The sequence below is a fragment of the Varanus komodoensis genome, unplaced genomic scaffold (genome assembly GCF_004798865.1).
Source record: "Varanus komodoensis strain SLA01 unplaced genomic scaffold, ASM479886v1 scaffold1, whole genome shotgun sequence".
Lineage (NCBI taxonomy): Eukaryota > Metazoa > Chordata > Lepidosauria > Squamata > Varanidae > Varanus > Varanus komodoensis.
In genome coordinates, this window is record NW_025335268.1 from 21,210,573 (window position 1) to 21,231,376 (window position 20,804).

Genomic DNA, 20,804 nt, shown 5'->3' on the forward strand with positions numbered 1-20,804 from the left:
AAAAACAGGTAAAACAGAGTCTAACGTCATTGATAAACAAATGCAGGCATGGCTCAAGAAGGGGAAGCAGAAGATTAGTTATGACATAATCGCACCAAAACAACCAGGCAACTATTGTAAAGTACCACCAAAAGCTTGTGATACTGTGACAACAAGCTACAGAGCCTTCATGAAAGGCACACTTTCCAGACCTTCCCCTTAGGAAACTCTTAAACAAGTAACACGTTGACCTGATTAGCCAGCTCTGCCGATTTACAGACAGCTATAAATTAGCCCAGCCAGATCCTGCTCTCTGTTGCAGACAACAGCATTTCAACTCAGTGCTTTGCCTTAATCTTGTGGACTGTCCTTTGTTCACCATCCTGGACTACTCTTTTGGATAGCCTGCCCTGACCTGGATGCTTAGCATGATGAACTTTATGGCCTGATCTCTGGACCAGATTGGTTGATCCCCGTGGTTACTTCCTGAAGATGCTTTAGTCTGGACTTGGCACTTGTTGTCACAGGAGCAGGATAAAATGACCCTCTTTCAGCGTGTTGATGAGCCAGTGGATGAAGTCATAGGTGATAAACATTTGGCCATAGAGATAAGCATAGTGTGAAGACATGCCTGTGGAAGGGACTTCATGGTTCATTTTGAACTGTCTGTTTTTATTTTGGCTTCCTTCAGGGGATACTGACTATTACTCATCACAGAAAACAATAAAGAAACCAGATTTAGACTAGGTATTAGAAAGAATGTCTTCACTGTCAGAGCAGTATGACAGTAGGAACCTATCACCTGGAGAAGTTGTGGGCTCTCTCCTGCTCGAGGCATTCAAAAAACATCTGGACAGTCATCTGAATGGGATGGTGTAACTTAGAGTCCTGCACTTGCACGGGGTTGGGTCCAGTGGCCTTCTGGCCCACTCCTACTCTACTGTTCTATGATTCTAAGAAACTCAGATTTTAGCTTAGCTGCATTTGAGTATTAGACTCAAAGAATATTAGTAGCGAAGAAGATTTTATTTCTAGCTAAGGTCCTGTTTTACACACTGCTTAATTCCTCCTGCTAGTAACCATTACAAACACAATAACCTGGCATTATACCCTTACTGTGTATGTGCATGAGTATAGAGCAGGAGGGGCACTGTGGCAGACTGTGGGGTTTGTCAACATTGCAAAGAAGTCTATGATTTTTTTTTACCATTTTGCTGAAAAGGAGAGTAATGTATGGCATCGCTGCTGTGTAGTCTAGGTACTATATTGTTAGTTCATCAGCTAGCGTTTGGGGATTTCTTAGTTGTCTTTATTTAAGGGAAATGCAGTGTGGAGTCTTCACAGATACAGGAGACACTGCTTTTCATTGTCCTAAACGTGTAGAGGGAAGCAAGTGCAATGATGGCGAGGGAAGGGCTAACATGTTCACTACCACCAGAGGTAGAATACCTAAGTAGGACACAGGCACATATGTGCAGCTGTCTGTGATCAACATATGTGTTTCTCCTTATGGGTGCAGCCATGGACTCTTCTTGGTGTGTGACTAAGGGGTTGTCATGTTGACTTCCTACTCTTCTTACCTGGAAGAAGTTCTATTCCCTGATCCACCTGCCCCAGTTAAAGCCCAGATTTCTTATCCTTGAACCAGACATGTTGCTAATGTGAATTGCATCATGTTCAAAAGCAACTTCCATTTAAAGAAGGCAAAGTTCTTGTATCCTTGTACTTAAAATTCCACTATTAAAACCTCTGGAAAAATAGACTGGTCCTGTTAACCAAGTGCATCTAGTTTGTTTAAGGAGGGTATGCCACATCCTCCAAGGGGTTTCCAACTTTGAGAAAATAAAGATTACAGTAAAAAAGCACAAATCTGGTTGAATAACACAATGACCACAAAGAAGAGTCTAGATGCCAAATAAAGGGATTCTGAACTGTTATATAAACATAACATAAAATATGGTTTTGTTATAGAGGAGCAGTTTTCATGCGCCTCCTCAAAGACTGGTGAACAACTGCAGCCACCTGCCCACAAATGAGCTGCACTTCCAAAAAAATCAGTGAATTACATGTGGTGTCTGTAGCAGCTACAGAGCATGAAAAAGGTCAAAATTAGCTTGACCAAAATTAACTTGACAAGATAATTCCATGAACACCTCATTTCAAGGGGAAAATCTTGTATGTAAATGGAGCCCATGCACTTTCATAGCCTACAGTCAAATGCATGATGCTGGCCAATGTGGAACTCATGTACATTTTCAACATTTCCTTTGTATTTGATGTTCAGACAATAATACCATTGTTTATGTAGCCAAAACAAAGCTAGGCACAGACAAATGGAAGGTCACAACCGGCCTGGGAGACCCCTGAGGTTTGCATAAGAATAAACAGTATTATAGGGGAGGGCGGACTGAACATAGTCCCAGTTGAGGAATATTTCTATATGAGACAAACCTCATTCATTATCCAGTGGTACAATGATACTGGACTTTTAATTATGGAGTATAAATTGCTTAATTGGAAAATATAAATAGCAGGAGTCATTCTTCTGTTAACAGAGATTTAAGGTTTAGTTAAACTATATATCATCATTTGAAAGCACCAAAAAGAATGAAGACAAATCACATTATGTGGTTTGGAACTAGAATGTCCATGGACCAGATGTAGAAAGAATTCATACATGTAGTTAAAAAATAGAAAAATAACAATAAAAAGCTGAGCTAACTCTATTTTATCTGCTGACTTAAGAAAAAACATAAACCATTTTTGTGTATCTGAAATTATGGAACTGTTTAATAGAACTCAAAATAAGAAATGGGTAAATTGCTCATATCATCATAAATAAGGAATATCTTCAGTAGGAACAATATCATTTGCTCCACACATGGGAATTATATGTTAAATGTAATTTTGATGTCTATTTGAAAAAGAGGGATAAGAAGAATTCCGGAATTACAAACAATAGGGTAATGTTTTTGCTTCATTCTATCTATGATTCTGCAGGAATGAAAATAGTATCTAAAATATTGTTTGGAGCTTTCCTCTGGAACGTACGGAAAAATAGCCATCTCCACAGTGCAGAATTATGAGATGCTTTCATATCAAAGATAGTTTAAATCGAAAGTGTATAGATTGGTCCTGCTTTATGAAGCTTTGTAGCTGCTTCTATCCACTTTTTGCTTTGCATATTAGGATATCAGATCAGTGGACCATTGCTGCCCATAAACATTCACTGTTTTCAACTGCATGCCTCTAATGGTGCTGTATTTAATCTCCCTATTGAAGAACACAGGGAAAGGCTAATCCTTGAGTTTGCTTCCAAAATTATGTGCAGGGACTACTCTCAGAAGGGTTTGTCTCGTCCATTTCTGATGCTGGTCTTGGAACTGGACTTCGAAGGAGTATAGCACACTTAGAATTAAATATGGATGTCTTGTAGCCACAGCCAGGCATTGATTTGCTGTCAGAGAAGATAATGAATGCCAAGGTTATTGTCACAAAATTACATTGTTGCTAGTGTACATCTTCCTTTTACTTGACTTTCTTTCCACCCTTTTCTTTTATCCTGCTTTAGTATTTCTCTCTCCCGCCTGCTGCCCAGACACACAACCCAGACTGATCCTATTTTAAGCTGGCTGCCACAACCTACATTTAACAGTATAATATACTCTATACCCTATAAGATAGCATAATTTTCTGAGACTGTTGTTTATCTGCTTTGGTAATATGAGCATTATGTTAGAACTGCACTTGAGCTTATGGAAGCAAAATGGCAACTATGTGTGATATGCCAAGTTTTGTAGAACGGAATGTAAACACCTTCCCCTGGTACCTCCATGCATGATATTCTATATCCCAACTAAATGAGTGTACCTCTGATTGTTAGCCAAGCAGCAGTTGCTATGGCCTGTCTTAAGGACTGAAGTGCCAGTATAACAAAACTTCTCATTTCAGTAGTTTCTATCTCTTTGAAATATTCCAGATGTAGTTCACAACCAGGATGGCTTGATTTCTGAGATCCACCAATATATGTCAAAAGGCATATTGGAGGGATCTCAGGGATCAGGTGTACAAACACTCTGCTTTTTACATTATGCATACAGCTGTGAGGCTAAGAAAAACCCATTGCCCTATTGCACATAGAGGGGCACATAGAGACTGGTATACAGTCCAGGTGGGCGAACAGAGCTTTTGAGCAGTGACACTCCGTGCATCTTGCCTTGATTTGCTTTGTACCTCACTCGCCATCTGATAAATTCTACTTGTCAGTTTTTAAAAGCTCAAGGCTCCCCAGTAAATTTTCAGATAAAACTGCATGTTTGTTGTGGATGGTGGTATGCGCAGTCAGCCATGCTAAAAGCAGAGGGTGTAGGAAGATTGTATGAGCTGATGCATGGGTGCATGAATGGAAAAAAAGGCACTCTTGAATGGTGGGATGTGAACTGACAATTGGAGCAAATTCCCTCATTATTTCCCAAGAATAATCTCATTAACTACAGTAGTATCCAGCCTTCACTGACCAAGGGTGCCAGCTGGCTGGGGCATGCTGGGAGAAGTGGGGCATGCTGGGAGATAGAGGCTATTTTACATAGGATTGCAATTTCTTTGATAATGACAGCATTATTCAATGTAAACTTATAATTCTTCCTGTAGTCTGGTATCATTGTCTGTAATGGATTAAAAATACCCTGCTATATGCCTCTTCATTGGCTTTCTTAATTTTTTATGGAAGTATATAACTAAAACTTTTATAGTCTTTCTGACACTGGGGTCCTCTTTTTCTTTTCACTAATAACAGCAATTTCAAGGCTTCCTAATCATGTTTGTTTCAAATTCCACCAAGCTGAAGGTGGAGGCACAAATGTTACTTTGCAAATGGTTTAGACTGAATAGCATGCATCAATTAACTTATTTTAAATTGTGAGGAACTGGAAACGATTGTCATTTTCTTTACTCTGTATTAACTTTTTAATCTAAACTCACAAGAGGATAAAAAAACTTAATTACTTAGCTTGGAAAGCAACACAAAGAGAAGATTCTGTGAGGAGAGCTGTAAGATGCTGGATTTTAAAGACATGTATTGCCTACCTTGAAGGCTTGAGTCCTCTTCTTTTTATACTCTCTTAGAATGAAAATACACAAGAAAATGAATGCACAAGAGCTGCATTTCAAGCTAAGTAAATGAGCAAATTCTTTCAAAAGCAAGAAGGAAAAAAATCCAGTAATGTTGATTGCCATGGAGAGTAACAAGGTGAATATGCAATCCAGTTTTGTGTGTTAAAAAATCAACATTTATAATAATTCTGTGAGAAACATGAGGGCTATATATTAACATAGTTTAGTGCTTGGTACACATGTTTTGCTGAGTTGTGTTAAGACCCTGGCTGCAATATAGACAACACTTCATAGTATATTGACAATGAAACCATGTTTTAATTTTTACTGGCTTCATTTTAAATTGTAAGGATATTTTGATTTTTACATTTATGGCTCTGGGGAGGAAAGATGGGATATGATGTTTTAAAATTATAGATAAAATAAAAACAGATGAGGGAAAAATCTCATGAGTGCACAAGTATAAGAGACAGAACTAGGCCTTGTCACTTTTCTAACTGAGGAAACAGCTGATGTTACTTACACAAGAGAAAGGCAACATTGCATGGAGGTCAAGCCGCTTGCTTTCCGTCAAAACTGCAGTAGGACTCTTGGAAGCAAAACTGAAGTTCTGTATACTGTTACGCAGGATCATGCCAACAATGTCCAGGGGTGCTGAGAACAATGTGACTGAACTCCACAGTGAGTAGATGCTCTAGAAACCTTTTTGCCAATGCAAGGCAATTTGGGCTGTGCTGTTTGCACAATGGTCACCAAGGTTTAAGATAAAGCTCACTACTTCAGACTCAACAGGGTCAAACTTGAATTGAGGCTGAGAGCCATATTTTCTTCTGCTGTAAGAAGTCTGTAAAGTAGGAGAGTCCTTGGTGTTGCACCCAGCCAAACTGGAAGTGGCACTATGCTGTGCCACCTTAGCTGGGCCCTGTGTCAAGTGAAAACAGAAAGTGCAGCCCCCTGCTTGGTGGTTGGGACACTTATCCATCCTAGATCTGTGTAACAGCCCAGCTCCACTGGCCTTGGCTACCAGCCACTCTTCCATCCCTCTGAATTGAGGGTCACTGAGTGGCTGAACTTTCAGTAGTAGAGCCCTAAACATAAATGGAACCAACTGAACCACTCTGCCTATTTCCCCTCAAATCTCTTCCCAAAGACTGCCTATTGTACAAATTCACTGAAAAAGGTGCTCCAGCAAGTGTACCCAGACAAAAGATGTTCCAATAATTGTACAGATTTATTACAGAACGCAATACTAAACCGCTATTTTACATGTCAGCTTTAAAGCTTGTGAAAAGCAACTAAACACATGCATAAGACCAGTACATAAATCAGTTCGATAAAATAGCTTTGTAAATATTTATGTACTCAGTGCTCTCAGTTTCATGCTCGCTTCCTTTACCTTCACCTCTTAAATTTCCCCTCTCTTTAGTTTATGGCTGTGTGTGGTTTTGGTTGTCTGCCTGACATTGCTTAATTACTTACTGCTTCCTCTGGTATCATATACCATATTCCTAAATCTTCACAGACTCTGATTACCTTAGGAATTGGATGCAATTATTAAACAAGACTCAATAGAACTGTTGTGTAAGTAAAGGAGAGGCTCTGCATGACAAATTTATCGCTTCAGTGGCAGCATCCCATTGGAGGCAGCAGACGGGCAAAGCAGGCGATGGTCCAATCTCCATTGCTGGAGAAAGAGTCCACACTGCCATGCTGTACTTCTTCCTTGCAGCAATCATAGATATTTCTGAGGCCTTTCTTACATGTAATTACTGTGGCGAGGATTGCATTTGCCCAACACTGGAAAAGTGAAGAACCACCCACCGATGAACTGATCCTAAAAAAGATCTTGGATTGTGCAGAAATTGACAGATTGACTTTGTCATTGAAGGAGAAAGAAGATACTGATTTCTATCAAACTTGGGACTCTTTTTATTATTGTCTAGAGAAATGGGACTTCGTATAGATTTAGATATGTTTTTAAGTTATCATAAATAGAAAAAATGTGGGGGCTGACCCAGCAGGTCCGATGTTTCTGATGATTGATGTTGTTTTTAGTTTTCCTTGGTTTTAGGGTTATTTTGAATAAAACTTACTATTAAAAAAAAAGATATTTCTGAGGCCTTCTGGCTTTGCAAGCCAGTCACATGGATTTTAGTAAAGTAATAGAGGTCATGCAGACAATTGTTCTGCTTTTTCTGAGGCACTACAAATGTATTTGTTTACTAGGCAGTTCAATCCTACGACCCTAGATAGCCATAGAATTATTTGGAGTCTCAGCTCTGATCTTTGAAGTATGTTCCAACATCAGAGTTCGAACTCTGAGTTTGGTGCATCTCCCCAATGCAAATAGAATCTCAATGGAAGCGATCCATGATATAATACTAATAAACATGTCATTTTAACTAAACTGAGCATCAAATATTAAACATATTTTAGGGATTAGTGTAATAACACAAATCCTTAAATTACTAAAATGCTTTAAAAAACATTGAAAGCCTGAGGAAACTAGCCTTGTACCAAAATTTAGCAATATGGACAGCAGCTGAACTTCCCTTGGAAGATCTTTCCAAAGCTGGGAGCTCTTTGATTTCTCATTCTGCCATTTCCCTTTCTCTCCTTTTGCTTTCTGCTTTCTGTCCTATGCAGAGGATTACCAGGGAAAGGGCAAATCACTCTTGACAGGATCTGAACTAAATACATGCACAGGCATTTGGAATTAGGCTTGAAGCCACAACTACAGGTTCACTACCCCTGTTGAGGATATAGAGCCTACAGTTTTTAATGACCACCTAACAGGCACAAATTGTGTAGCCAGCATAAGTCTCCATCAGGAAAAAGGTTGACAAGCGTAGGTAGTTCTTTTCTTGATCATTCACAAACTATCCTCATCCACCATCCTTACCAAGGGCAGATCCTCTTGCACTTGCTAAACCACTGGCACCATTAGATCTTAACTTTGATAGTTTTGCTATTGTGAATTGCTGAGTTTTCCTTTCTTCAGGGGTTTGGACCCAGTGGCCTTACTGGACCCTTCCAAATCTTGTATGATTCTGTCTTTCAGTTCTGTGGTTCTCAAGGATAATGTGTACCACCATTTCTGCTGAGGTTCTTGTTTAACACTCCCAAGGTGATCTCAGTTCCATTCAGTCATTCTTCCCTGTCTGCAGTAAATATATGGAGAGTGATGGCATAAGATCTTACCAGCTTTGGCCACAAAATCTGCACAAGGAGCAGGATAACTGAGAAGGATCACCAATGTGTACATAAGTAGCAGCTCCATGCAATTAGGCCCACTATACTGTCAAGCATTTACATGTGTATGCTCAGCTTAGTAGATATTCCACAGGGCAGGGCTAGAAATGTGCAGCAATGTCAAGGGTAGGGCAGCAGAGTTAGAGTTCACATGGAGGAATCACTGAAATGGACCCATTTCACTTCAGTATTCATACCACAAACAGTTAGTTTAGACATATATTTTCATCATGTCATTAGTCAACACTTTATGGTTTGCAACTCCCATGATATGCAGCTGAATATCAGTTGAAAAGTATTGGTTGTAGTAGCTCATGACATCCCAGGGTTTTTTTTTAAATGAGCAGGAGTGAACAAGCATGCTGGATCCTGATAGCTTGATTGTTTCAACTGTAACTAAACAGCCCAGGAAAAATCTGCCCCTGGGTTGTTTATCATAACATCTAGCACTCCATGTTATTGGGAAAGAGAAAGCAAATGAAGTGAAATGAGGCAAGATACTACTAAGCACCACACTTCTAGAATCCTTTCTCAGACAGGCTTACCTGGCCTGAGCATACATTTTGGGGCCAGGTATAGGTCTTCCCAGACATATTAGTCTGTCAGTTTCTGTTGTCTTTAAATATGATATTTTAAATTTTTACACTGCTACTACTTTTTAATGTTGGTTTTAGACTGTCATTTTTGGTTTTATACTGTCATAATACACATTTAAAAGTTGTGTATTATGTTCTATAATGCTGTATTTTATGGTTTTAATTGTTGTGAGAGTTTCAGCTATGGGCAGAATAAAATGTAATAAACAAATGCAATAAAAGTCAACAGCTCAGTACTTAATTTTGCGGTTGTCAAGTGATGGACATCCCTGAGTGGATCAGCTTGAAGCAGTGAGAGGCTTCCCACAGGGTAAAATGAACAATCGTAAGATATCATAGCATGAAAAACTAGAAGCAAGGACATTTCCAAAGGTTGTTAATATGACCTTCCACCATATTGCTGATGTATCATTCATGCTATGTAACTAAGCAGGGGAAATCATTTGTGACTTCAGCCCTCTTCCTGTGTATAGAATCAGACCCCTCTGTATGGATAAACAAAAATAGGAGGTATGGGCCACTGGCATTACTTTGACATGGCCCAGTTAAAGTATTTCAGTTCTGTTTAATTTTGTGGAAAAGGGCTGATAACAGTATAGCGTGTATTTCAGCTGCTTCTTGCTGCTCTAACTGGAAGATCTTTTTTGGCATGGAAGAAGAGAAATAGCATGAGGAGTTGCCAAGAAAAATGTATTGATGTTTGGTCAAATGTGCTGTTTCCCTCTGCTGGGTGCCACCTGAATAGTTTAGACCATCATACAAATCTTGCAACAACAGAGTGATTGACTTTAAAACATTGACATTTCCAGTGTGTTTCTTCTGCTGCAAACAAGCAGCCTAGCTCAGTCTTCATCTCTGGGAGTGTAAATCAGTACTAATGGCAATGCAGTTAATGGGGAGTAGTGGCCTCATCAAATTAGTGGGAAGGAAAGCATAAAACGTTACATCCATCCTGGACCTCCATGCTTTTAGAGCATTGCCCGAAGCTAAAGTATGCATGAATACTTGCTCTGCTTAGCTTCTGAATATTGTCTTAGAATGAAATTGCACAGCCAGTGGGGCTGGCTGTCATATAGGACCCAGAAAATGAGTAATGATTGCCATCTTTCATTATAGGGTGCTATTGACATTTTATCTAACAGCTTTATGGTGTTCACTATCTCAGAGATCTTTAACGGTGCCCCTGTAAGGTTGGCTGGTATTATTGTGCCTGCATTGTAAATGAGAGGCTGAGAAACTGCTGTTGTCTCAAGCCAATCACTGAATTCATGGCTGAGGTAAAATTTAGTCTGGAGAGTTCCTAGATTTTGCTCTCAGCCCTGCTGCTACACTTGCATGCATGGGCTAGTTTGCTTGGGTCTGATGGCTTGGATTTGACTTCCGCAACCCGGGCCATGCTGGCTGGGGATGACAGGAGATATTGTGCATCTTTGAGGGCCAGTCTGGGGATAGCTCATTGAGATGCTGCAAAACTGTATCCGTTCACGCATTCAAAGAATGGCTAAGGAAATGTAAAACTGAAGTCACCCTCCAAGTCACAGTTGTGGATGTGTTTCCCCAAGCATGCCTCGACTCCCACGCCAGTCTCTGCGAAGGAATAGAGGCAGGCGCCACACTGAAAAACCTCCTGTGAAAATGAAATTGTCTCGGTGCTACTGAATCTGAAAGCTGCTTTGTTTAACACTAAGTGCAGTTGGAGCTATTGTATTGTCTAACTGGGTATGTGGCTTAATCCCATCCCTGCCACTTTCTAACAGGATAATGTAAAAGCCATTCTATAGGGACGAAAATAATAATTTGTTAATTCCCCTCAGTATTTCACACTCCCCCGCAGTGTAGCTAATTTTCCTCTGAATACCTTATTAAAATTCACAATGGCTTTGCAGACCCACCCTAATAGCCCTCCACTGAGGCCAGAACTGTGAAGGTGAGAGCTAACAAAGATGCAATCATTTTCTCTCCTCCATGCTTCTAGGTTTTATTATACCGGCTTCCATCCTTTGAGGGCTGTGCAGATGATGAGAGTGGCCAAATTGCAGTACAGCCAAGACATGTTTTCTCAGGCCCTGGACACCTTGAAGCAGGTCAGTTTTGCCCATGATGGTCCATCTATTTTTCCTTTCTTTATCCCTGCAATCATCTCTGCCAATCTACTACCATCAACGCAAGTATTTTCCACACCTTTTTAGCTCACCCCACTTTTTAAATCCCATCCACTAACACCCCTCCTCTTTTGATCTACACCAGCTCCTTAGGCAATGACTGCAAAGTTAGGTGATGGGTCACTGCAGCTTACATAGTTTCCAGGGGTGACTTCCTTTAATATCAGTTGTTGGTAATTACTGTTCAATAGCTGGGGGGGGGGGTATCATTAATCACCCCTTAACCTTGAATGGCAAATACCTATTAAGCTGAATGAATGAAAGACTATTTCAGTGCCTTAGTCGGTTCTCATCCCACTTTTTAAAAATTGATCATGTCCTGCATCAAGCTGAGTGAGAAAGATAAGATACAGAGTAGGTGAAAAGAGAGATGTGGGTGGTCATAGGGAAGACCTTGTCTTCCAGCATATGATGAGTATAAAACTCATCTGGAACATGGGCTTTTGACACAAAAAAGGAAAAATCAAAATCTTAACACGGACTGATGCCTAAAATATGATTTTCAACTGATATATTTGAGTTGACATTTAGCAAGGCTCCATCTTAAAGATCTGTCCATTGGAACTGTGCACAGAGAATTTTGGTAGTTTTAATTCAGAGTCTTGTAAAAGTCATGGAGAGCAAAGCAGAAAGTAGCAGTGGCTGCACTGCATTTTTCAGGATTGCAAGAAAATCCTAATCAAACATTTGCGGGGTGGCAGGGAGAATGATGAGAAGAGTTTATCTCCATAAAAGATCTGATCAGAATTAATACCATTATGACTTGCAAGCAGAATCAGGATCTTAATGCACATGTGTTCATTATTACGAGGACCTCTTCTTCGGTACCTTCTGGTTTATAAACCTGGATGGACTTCCTTGCATTATATTTATCTGGCAGTCACTTTATTTATTTCATTAAAATTCTAACCAAAGGAGTGACTACGGCATCACTACAATCCTTTGAACAAAAATCTGCCAATATACTACTGTCAGAAATTAATCATTATTAATTAATCATAAATAATCATTTTTAATGACTGGGTTTAAAACACAGCCAAGTAAGAATGTTTATAGCATTTTGAGAAAGGGTTATGCTTTATGTTTATTTATCTTTATCTTTTATATATGTTTTATTTTTATATAGTAACATGCACTTGTTTTACATGATTAATGTGCTTTGATACATCAGCTCAATTGCATGCCAGGACCTAAATCCATTTTGTCTAGCTGCTGGCATATTCTAAACTTCTCATGAATTTGTGATGCGTCCACAAGGTGCAAGGTACCTGCCGCACATTTGTCAATGCACATACACAGCAGACTCTAAAGAACTGGACAGCATTGTGACAGCGACATTCTGCCCTTCACCAGCTGAATCTATTTAACGTGTACATGTTGTTTCCTAAGTTCCAGCATGACCTTCACTTCTGAGGTTGTAGGTCCAACAAGGATTTTAAAATTCAGTTGAACTGGTTCAGTATTTATATCAGAGAATGATTCATATGCCAATTGTCAGATTTTTTGTTATGGGCCTTATGGCATTTATTTACTACATGTTTTATCCCCCTTTTATAAAACAGTATTTTTATTATATTTATATTCAACATTTCTGCCTCTTGGAACTAAGAGTGGCTTACAAAGTTCTCCTCCTCAACTCTGTGAAATAGGATAGGCTGGCAGTCACCAAAGTCATCCAGGAACATCACAGCCAAGGAGGACTAGAACCCAGATCTTCTGAATCCCAGTCCAGCACCCTAATCACTGCAACACACCCTCTCTACTGTTTCTTTGTTTGCTATTAAATAGCACAAGTGCTCTCTAAGTGGAATATTAGCAGCCTCAGAATATGTTTAGTTGGGCCAAAAGAGGGTCTTTTTGGTGGCTGCTCCTGTGCCCTGAAACTTCTTTCCAAGGGATGCCCATCTCATTTCCTCATCAGTGACCTTCTAGAACTCAGTGAAGACATATTTTTATGGAGGCATTGGGCATGTGAGAAGTGTTATTTTTGGAAATTTTATTCTTCTTAGTTGCCTTGAAATTCTAGGAGCAAACGTGGGGTGATGTGTTTTAAATTAAATAAACCAGTAATGATGTCCAGGTCCTGCAAGGTGCCCCCACAGCACCCCCACAATCATTGACTGCGACTGACCTGCTATTTTAGAATCATGGGTCCAGAAGATGCTAGGCTGTGGTGCTCCATTCATTTACTTCTTAAAATATTTCTATATACTTCCTCTTCTGCTCTTCTCAAGGTGGCTTATATTCACAGATGGAAGTGACTAGCTAAATGCTTATTTCAGAAATCTTAAATAGCAACACAAATCCCCATGGTTTTCTCTCGTACAAACTTGCACACACATGTGGAAGCGGCTTTATATTCCATATTATTTCTTTTCCCCATGGCTTCCAAAGGTTATTTAGGTGATACAAAATGGAGGAGGTGCAGATTTCTTCTTGAAATGGAAAGAAACATATAAAATAAGAATATAACTTGTGTGCAGGCTGCACATAGAAAGCTAGCAAATCAAGAAGCCTACAGGGACTGAACTGTGCGAAGATGCATTCTAAGCAAATACAAATTGATAAATTCATTGCTGAAAATTCGAGAGCTTACAGCCTGGCAGATATCCCATTGATATCAATTCCCTGCTGAGTAAAACAAAGGAATAGAAACATCAAACCCTTCTCCATCAAAATATGCCTAACTCTTTCTGACAATGCCACATTTGAAAAGGTTTTTTTCCCCCCCAGCTTACCCTGGGTATTATTAACTGCATGTGTGATGAAAGTCAAATGAGTGTGGCTTTTGAGGCATTTGTCCTTCCTTTGCTGTCTCTAACAGGCATTCACTTTAATCAACGGACAAAGGAGAAACAGAAATGATTTCCCCACTACCCTGCCCTTTGCTTTGTAGCACATCAGCATGACGGAGTTTGCTTCTTCCTTTCATCATGACCGAGTGGCGCAGCAGCACATTTGCATGCCGCTACATGCATCTCTGATGTTCGGTACCCTGTACAAGCCCAATGCAAATCAGCACAAGCCAATATATGGGGTCTTTATTTGCACTCAGAGACGCATTCACTGCAAGTACCTAATGAGGCTTCTTATTCTTGGGCAAGAAATTATGTGGGTTATCATAGCATGTCCTGGGTCATATTTGCATGCTCAAGGTGGTTTTTAATTTTAAAAAAATCCTTAAATCACTAGAGAACCATGGGTCCAGCGATAGCTGCGCATCAAATGGAGGAAAACAAGAACAACTTCATTATGGCATCTATATGCTGTCATTGTAATATTGCAATATTTAGCTCAGTGGTTCAATCCTTGCATGTGTGTTTTCATTTAATATATATATATATTCACATAGACATAATCAAGTATCCCAAAACCTGCCAGTTTAAGACAAGAGTTAGGACTACCACGTGCCAGCTGAAGTTCTACAGAGCCAGGCAATTGGAAGGTGCAGCATGGCCTCTGAGCAGTAACAGCATATTGTGCAGTGCTAGAATTGTGCTTGCATACAGCTTCATGGGCCCAAATTCCGATGGGAAGAATTGAGTGTCTGAAATTGCTTGTAGGATGACTTATAGGATGTAGGAGTTAAAGATAAACTCTGGTCTTAAACTGCCCCTTTTTAATTCGTTGAATTTTGCAGATTTTTGAAAAAGGATCTAGCATTACAGGGTAAGCAATCCCACCCCGGGCCCAACACATTTGATTCTGTTCATGCGACTGTTATTTGTGCCTTTTAATGTATTAATATAGTCACATATTTAATTTTCTTGGAGTTAAATGAACCTCCCCCCCCCCACCAATCTTGGCAAAGGATGTCCTTATTGTCTACAAAAAGGTGAATTTCTTGCAAGAAAGCAACACCCATTTTTGAATGCTTGAGTTTGGAAGGCTCTTGTATCCTCTTCTTAGGCATGCCTAACCCCCTAATATTCCAGGTAATCATGTGATGACTCGCAAACTAGAGGCAGCCTCTGTAAATTATAAATCTGAAAGACTTATTTACAGCCACTTTCCCACACCACTTATAAAGCCTAACAAGGATTTCACATATATGAATTCAGCACTACACAGATTCCTTCATCTTTGTTCATCTTGTCTGTTTAGATTTTAAACTGTGGACAGGAACTGTCTTACTTAATTGATTATATGTAAGCCATTCTGAGAACCTTTGTGTCTGAAGAGTGGCATAAAAATGCTTCAAATAATCTTTTAAAAATCAGATACCAACAAATGCCACAACATGTGGACCAATATAGAAAAGCTATTGTTGTGCAGACATGGATCCCTGCCTTTTCAAATGATGGGATATGCCAAGGTGAAGGCTGAACTGGCACAGGGTGTTACAAAGTTACAGATGGGTGAAAACAGGTTTAAAAATAAGGGAAAGAAGAAAGAAAGAACTTCCTGGCCTGTCGTTGAGTGAGATACTATAAGGAAATGATGGATTACTTGTCTCTGCTTCAGGCTTATGATATCATGAAGGTGACCCATGGGGCTGAGCACAGCCTACTACAAGACTTGATGATGCTGAAGGAGGAATGTGAAGCAAGCAAATCTTTTGAATAAAAAGGAAGACCCGCAAGACATTGATCTTCAGAAGGAAAATGGAGCAGAGGATGGAAGGAGAAAGGGCAGTGAAATACCCATATCCATAGATCAGATCCCATTGATCTGGCTAGAGCAAAGACAAAGTTCCATTTTGGTTTTGTTTCATTGTATAAATTCTGTAGTGTTTGTTCTGTACATTTCCCAACTGATGTTCTCACTAGTTGATATTTCCAGCAGAAATATACTGCCTGCAAAGTAGAAATTTGGACAAATCCTGCTAAAGGTACAATCAATTTATGTGTGAAGCACAGAAAATGTTAATGTGTGTAAATACCATTCTGCATTGATCATAGGTTTTGGTTGTTGGGGTTTTTGTTTTGTTTTGGGGGGGTTTTTTTGGCATACCCCCTCTATGCCTTGAACTATGTTAGTATATGGAATAAATTAAAAATAATAGAGTCAAACACTTTAATCATTAGAAGTATTTGTACTTAATTTTTGACACTTCTTTTCCCCCTTTATTGCATTGCTTCTTTCTGTCCCATGCTAATTATGTCATTTCCGGTCATGGCTTAACTCTTGCTTAGAATACCTTCTGTTAATTTGCTGATCACAGAAGCTGCATTTCAGGTTGGATCTCATATTTCAAATTTATAAACCTGTTTTAGCTCCTAAGTCATTTGAGTAGTCCAGTTTTAATAGTATTAATGCTTGATTGGTGCTGTGAAAAGTCTGACTGCGGTAATTTCATGGTTTTACTGAATACAAGAAAGTTGAGGAAGCACTCATAGTAAGGAAGACCAGACCCTTTAGGCTACAGTCATAAGCACATTTGCTACTGAATAAGCCACTTTGAACAGAATGGGCTTACTTCCAACTAAACTTGCATAGGATTGCACTACTAATCTTACTGTATCATTCAAACACTTCAGCCTTGCACTGTTGCCTAGAGGTGTACTTTCACGTGTGGAATACCAAATGCACTTACCATAAAAAGTCCAGAAAACAAGGAACTGTCTTACCCCATTTCAGATCCTTGACTAATCCGGTTTTTGACTGGCTACAGCTTTCCAGAGCATTGGTCAGGGGCTCTTGCTGTTCTGCCTACCCTAAAATGGACAATCTAAGCATTGAAATGGAAGACTGTACAGATTAGAATCTGAACACTAGGTTCCCAAGAATCTGTGCCGATGCTAACAGTGACACTGCCAAGCTACAAAAAGTACATTACTTGCTTTATGCAGTAACTTTGTTGTGTATTCTTGTCTCCATTTTGTAAAAAATTTTGTTTTAATACACAAAGTGCCTGGTTAAGAGGCCACTTCAGCTCCTACTCACTGAAAGGAGGACCATAGCACTTGGGATAAATTCCTCCCCAAAATACCTTGTGTGATCCCCAAGTTCCACGTGATGTGACTAGTGGAATCATGAGAAAATGTTGATGCCATTCACATTTTTCACTCTAAAACATGAAATATAAAATATGTATGCATCAAAATACTTAGTGGAATAATATTTAGATCAGGTCTTTACAGCAAAGTAAAGACAGTGGTGCCACTGTACCCACAAGGCCCGGCTGTGGCATCCATCAAGCTCTTTTCCCATTCCTTGCTGAAAAACACCTGGAGGGGGCAAACTTCACCTCACTAAGTAGCCTTGGGGCAACAGGGTTTTTGGTGGTCTTCACTGCCACCTCCATCCTTTTTTCTTCCTACTGTGAGCATGAATGGAAAACATGGAAGGAAGCAGCCAGGTGGAAGCTTCCTGTGTTTTTAATAGCCCTTCCTGGGAAAAGTAAAAATTTCCCATTGGCTGAGATCATTTGTGCAATGCTGTTACACTTAATTTTTAACCCTTAAATGGATGTCAACCAATCAATATTGCTAGGTATATTGCTATACCAACCAGCCAACCAACCAATATGCTAGAAGTGTACGACTTGTATGAAGTCATACATACAAGTGAAGACTTGTATGGCTTCAAAACTCATTTAAGATGTCTTTTTTTGCATTCAGTCTTTGCCTCCCTGCTGGACAATTTACTGCTGTCTGTATAGCCATAGCTGCCCTTTCATTCATCTTGAGTGAACTTCTCTTCAACAATAACTTGGCAGCATTCATTACAATGCAAGGAGAACGCATTGCAAAGGAAATGAATGGTCCAGGCACATGTTACGGCCACATCTCATAAATGCTTGAGGATAATGTCCTCTAAAGTTGTTTGTGCAAATTGTAGCAAATGAGACATCATGCACTTGCCTGAGAGATACCAGAGGCCAAGCAAGAGACACATTTGGGAACTGGGTGGTATATAGATGAAATTGTTGTTGTTGTTGTTGTTGTTGTTATTTCTTCACAGTGCTACCACTCTGGCTGCATAGCCATATATGTAACCAAAGGCTGAATCCTGTCCAGCAGCGAAGCAACCTTGGTTGTTTACTTTTAAAAATTGAAGGTATGAAAGTGAAATTTAGAAGTTAGACCAGACCCAGGCATTTAGGGCCAAGCGAGACATGATGCACATTAATTGCCTGAAAACAATTGAAACAACTAAATGCATGATAATTAAACACATAAATGGAATTGATCCACACATTTTGATAAACATTGGAGTTGTAGGGGAGCACAGCAGGAATGGGTTTATGGGGAGTGAATGGGGAACTGTACCAGTGAAAAGGTACCTGCCCAAGCTGGTATTTGCATCAGGAAGGAAAAGCTTCCATGAACACTTCTCCCCACTCCCACAGTCCTACTTCTATCCCCACATGTGTGCATACATGTGCACACACTCACTCTGTTTACATGTTTGTACTTTAATTGCATCCACATATCCTATATGGTGGGTAATTAGTGGGGTTCCTGCAATTGCATTGTGAACAACTTTTGAAAAAAATTCTGAGCATGCTTTGTGCTGTAATGCTATTACCAGGTGTTTATGGGAAGGGAAGCTTGTTTAGCATTTAGAGTTTCTGCTGTCCTCATATTGGAGATGATTCCCTGCCATATAGCCTGAAGGGTCTGATCCTCCCTAATCTTGGAAGCTAAGTAGGGTTGGGCCTGGTTGAAGTCTAGATGGGTGACTTAAATGTCATGAAGCCAAATGTCATGAAGCCAGAGAGCTTTGGCTGTGGATTAGGGTTAGTTTGCAGTTTGGCTTATTTTCTCATGCAAAATTATCTTTATGGAGAAATTGGCAAGAAAATTTTGTTAAGTAGACTTGGATGAATGAGCCCCTTTTTACTTTGGATCAGTTTCTCCTGATTATATAGTTTTGCCATTTTCTGCTTTGCATGCTACATCTAAATTACCAGTTACAACTTCATGGCAATATATCCAACTGTAACATTTGTTAGAATCTAGGTTTGGTCTTGCTGTTCTAACAGCTTCAGAGCTTCCTGTGTTATTGGAAGTATTAACTGATGCCAAACAGCTACATCAGTTCAGGAATTCATATGCGGAAAGGTCTATTATCAGTGGATAGATATGATATATAGGGTTTCAAGCACTGAATAACAAACTGGAGCACCCCATTTTGCCCATTCAATGAAGTCTTTCAGTATTATCAATTTCACAAAGGATTGTGGATCTTATGTTATGTTATGTTAGTCAGGAAGTTGTGCCCGATCCATCACGACCCCATGGACAACCTTCCTCCAGGCCTTCCTGTCCTGCACCATCCCCCGGAGTCCACCTAAGCTCACACCCACTTCTTCAGTGACTCCATCTAGCCACCTCGTTTTCTGCCATCCCCTTCTTTTGCCTTCAATTGTTCCCAGCATTAGGGTCTTCTCCAATGAGTCCTTCCTTCTCATTACGTGGCCAAAGTATTTGAGCTTCATCTTCAGAATCTGTCCTTCTAAAGAGCAGTCAGGGTTGATCTCTAGGACTGACTGGTTGGATCTCCTTGGGGTCCAAGGGACTCGCAGGAGGCTTCTCCAGCACCACAATTCAAAGGCATCAATTCTTCGGTGCTCAGCCTTCCTTATGGTCCAGCTTTCACAGCCATACATAGCAACTGGGGAAACCATAGCCTTGACTACACGTACTTTTGTCAGCATGGTGATGTGTCTGCTTTTTAGTATGCTGTCTAGATTTGCCATGGCCTTCCTCTCAAAGGGCAAGCATCTTTTAATTTCTTGGCTGCCGTCCCCGTCTGCGGTGATCTTGGAGCCCAGGAAAATAAAATCTGTCACCACCTCCATTTCTTTCCCATCTATTTGCCAGGAAGTGATAGGACCGGATGCCATGATCTTAGTTTTCTTACTGTTGAGTTTCGAGCCAAATTTTGCGCTTTCCTCCTTCACCCGCATCAGGAGGCTCTTTAGTTCCTCTTCACTTTCTGCCATTAGAGTGGTATCATATGCATATTTTTCTTGTTGATATTTCTCCCGGCAATCTTAATTCCAACTTGTGATTCATCTATCCCCTCCTTTCTCATGATGTGCTCTGCATATAAGTTAAATAGACAGGGCAACAGTATGCAGCTTTGCCAAACTCCTTTCTCAATTTTGAATCAATCAGTGGTTCCGTGTCCAGTTCTCACCCTGGACACAGAACATGAACAAATCGGGTCACAAACAGAAATTTCGTTAAAATTTTGACTTGGGTCACGAACTCTGCATTGGGTGGCAACCAAGATCGCAGCCATCTCCCTCCCCCCCCCCACTGAGTGGGGAGATGGCCATGATCGCAGTTGCTTTTGCGCAGGGAAGGAGTGTGTGATCACAGGCGCACTCCTGCAAGAAAGACGAGTGCAATCTCAGCCATCTCCCCTGTGGCTGTGCTGTGCTGTGCCCGTCTTTCCTGCAGGAGCGCGCCTGTGATCACGCACGCCTTCCCTGCACGAATGGAACTGCGATCGTGGCCACCTCTCCACTCGGGGGGGGGGGGGGATGGCTGCGATCACAGTTCTGTTCATGCAGGGAAGGTGTGCGTGATCACGGGTGCGCTCCTTCAGGAAAGACAGGTGCAATCTTGGCCATTCCCCCCCCCCAACAACCAGCACAATTGCGGCCATCTCTCCCTCCCTCAGCACACCCCGTTTGCACTCGTCTCTCCCCCCCCTCCCCTGACACCACACCAGGATGACGGGCTCCTGCAGGGATGACGGGCGTGTGCAGGGATGACAGGCACAATCTCGGTCATACTGGGGGGGC

The 20,804-nt window shown here is 40.5% G+C and overlaps 1 protein-coding gene across 1 annotated transcript in view; it reads left to right on the top strand.

Moving 5' to 3' along the window:
• The window catches only part of SMYD3 (SET and MYND domain containing 3), a 405,116-nt gene that overhangs the window by 367,560 nt on the left and 16,752 nt on the right, over positions 1–20,804 (top strand). The window contains exons 11-12 of the mRNA XM_044419352.1: positions 10,915–11,023; positions 15,566–19,333. Coding sequence (XP_044275287.1) covers positions 10,915–11,023; positions 15,566–15,667 — 211 coding nt within the window. The 3' untranslated portion in view covers positions 15,668–19,333. The remainder of the gene's footprint in view (positions 1–10,914; positions 11,024–15,565; positions 19,334–20,804) is intronic.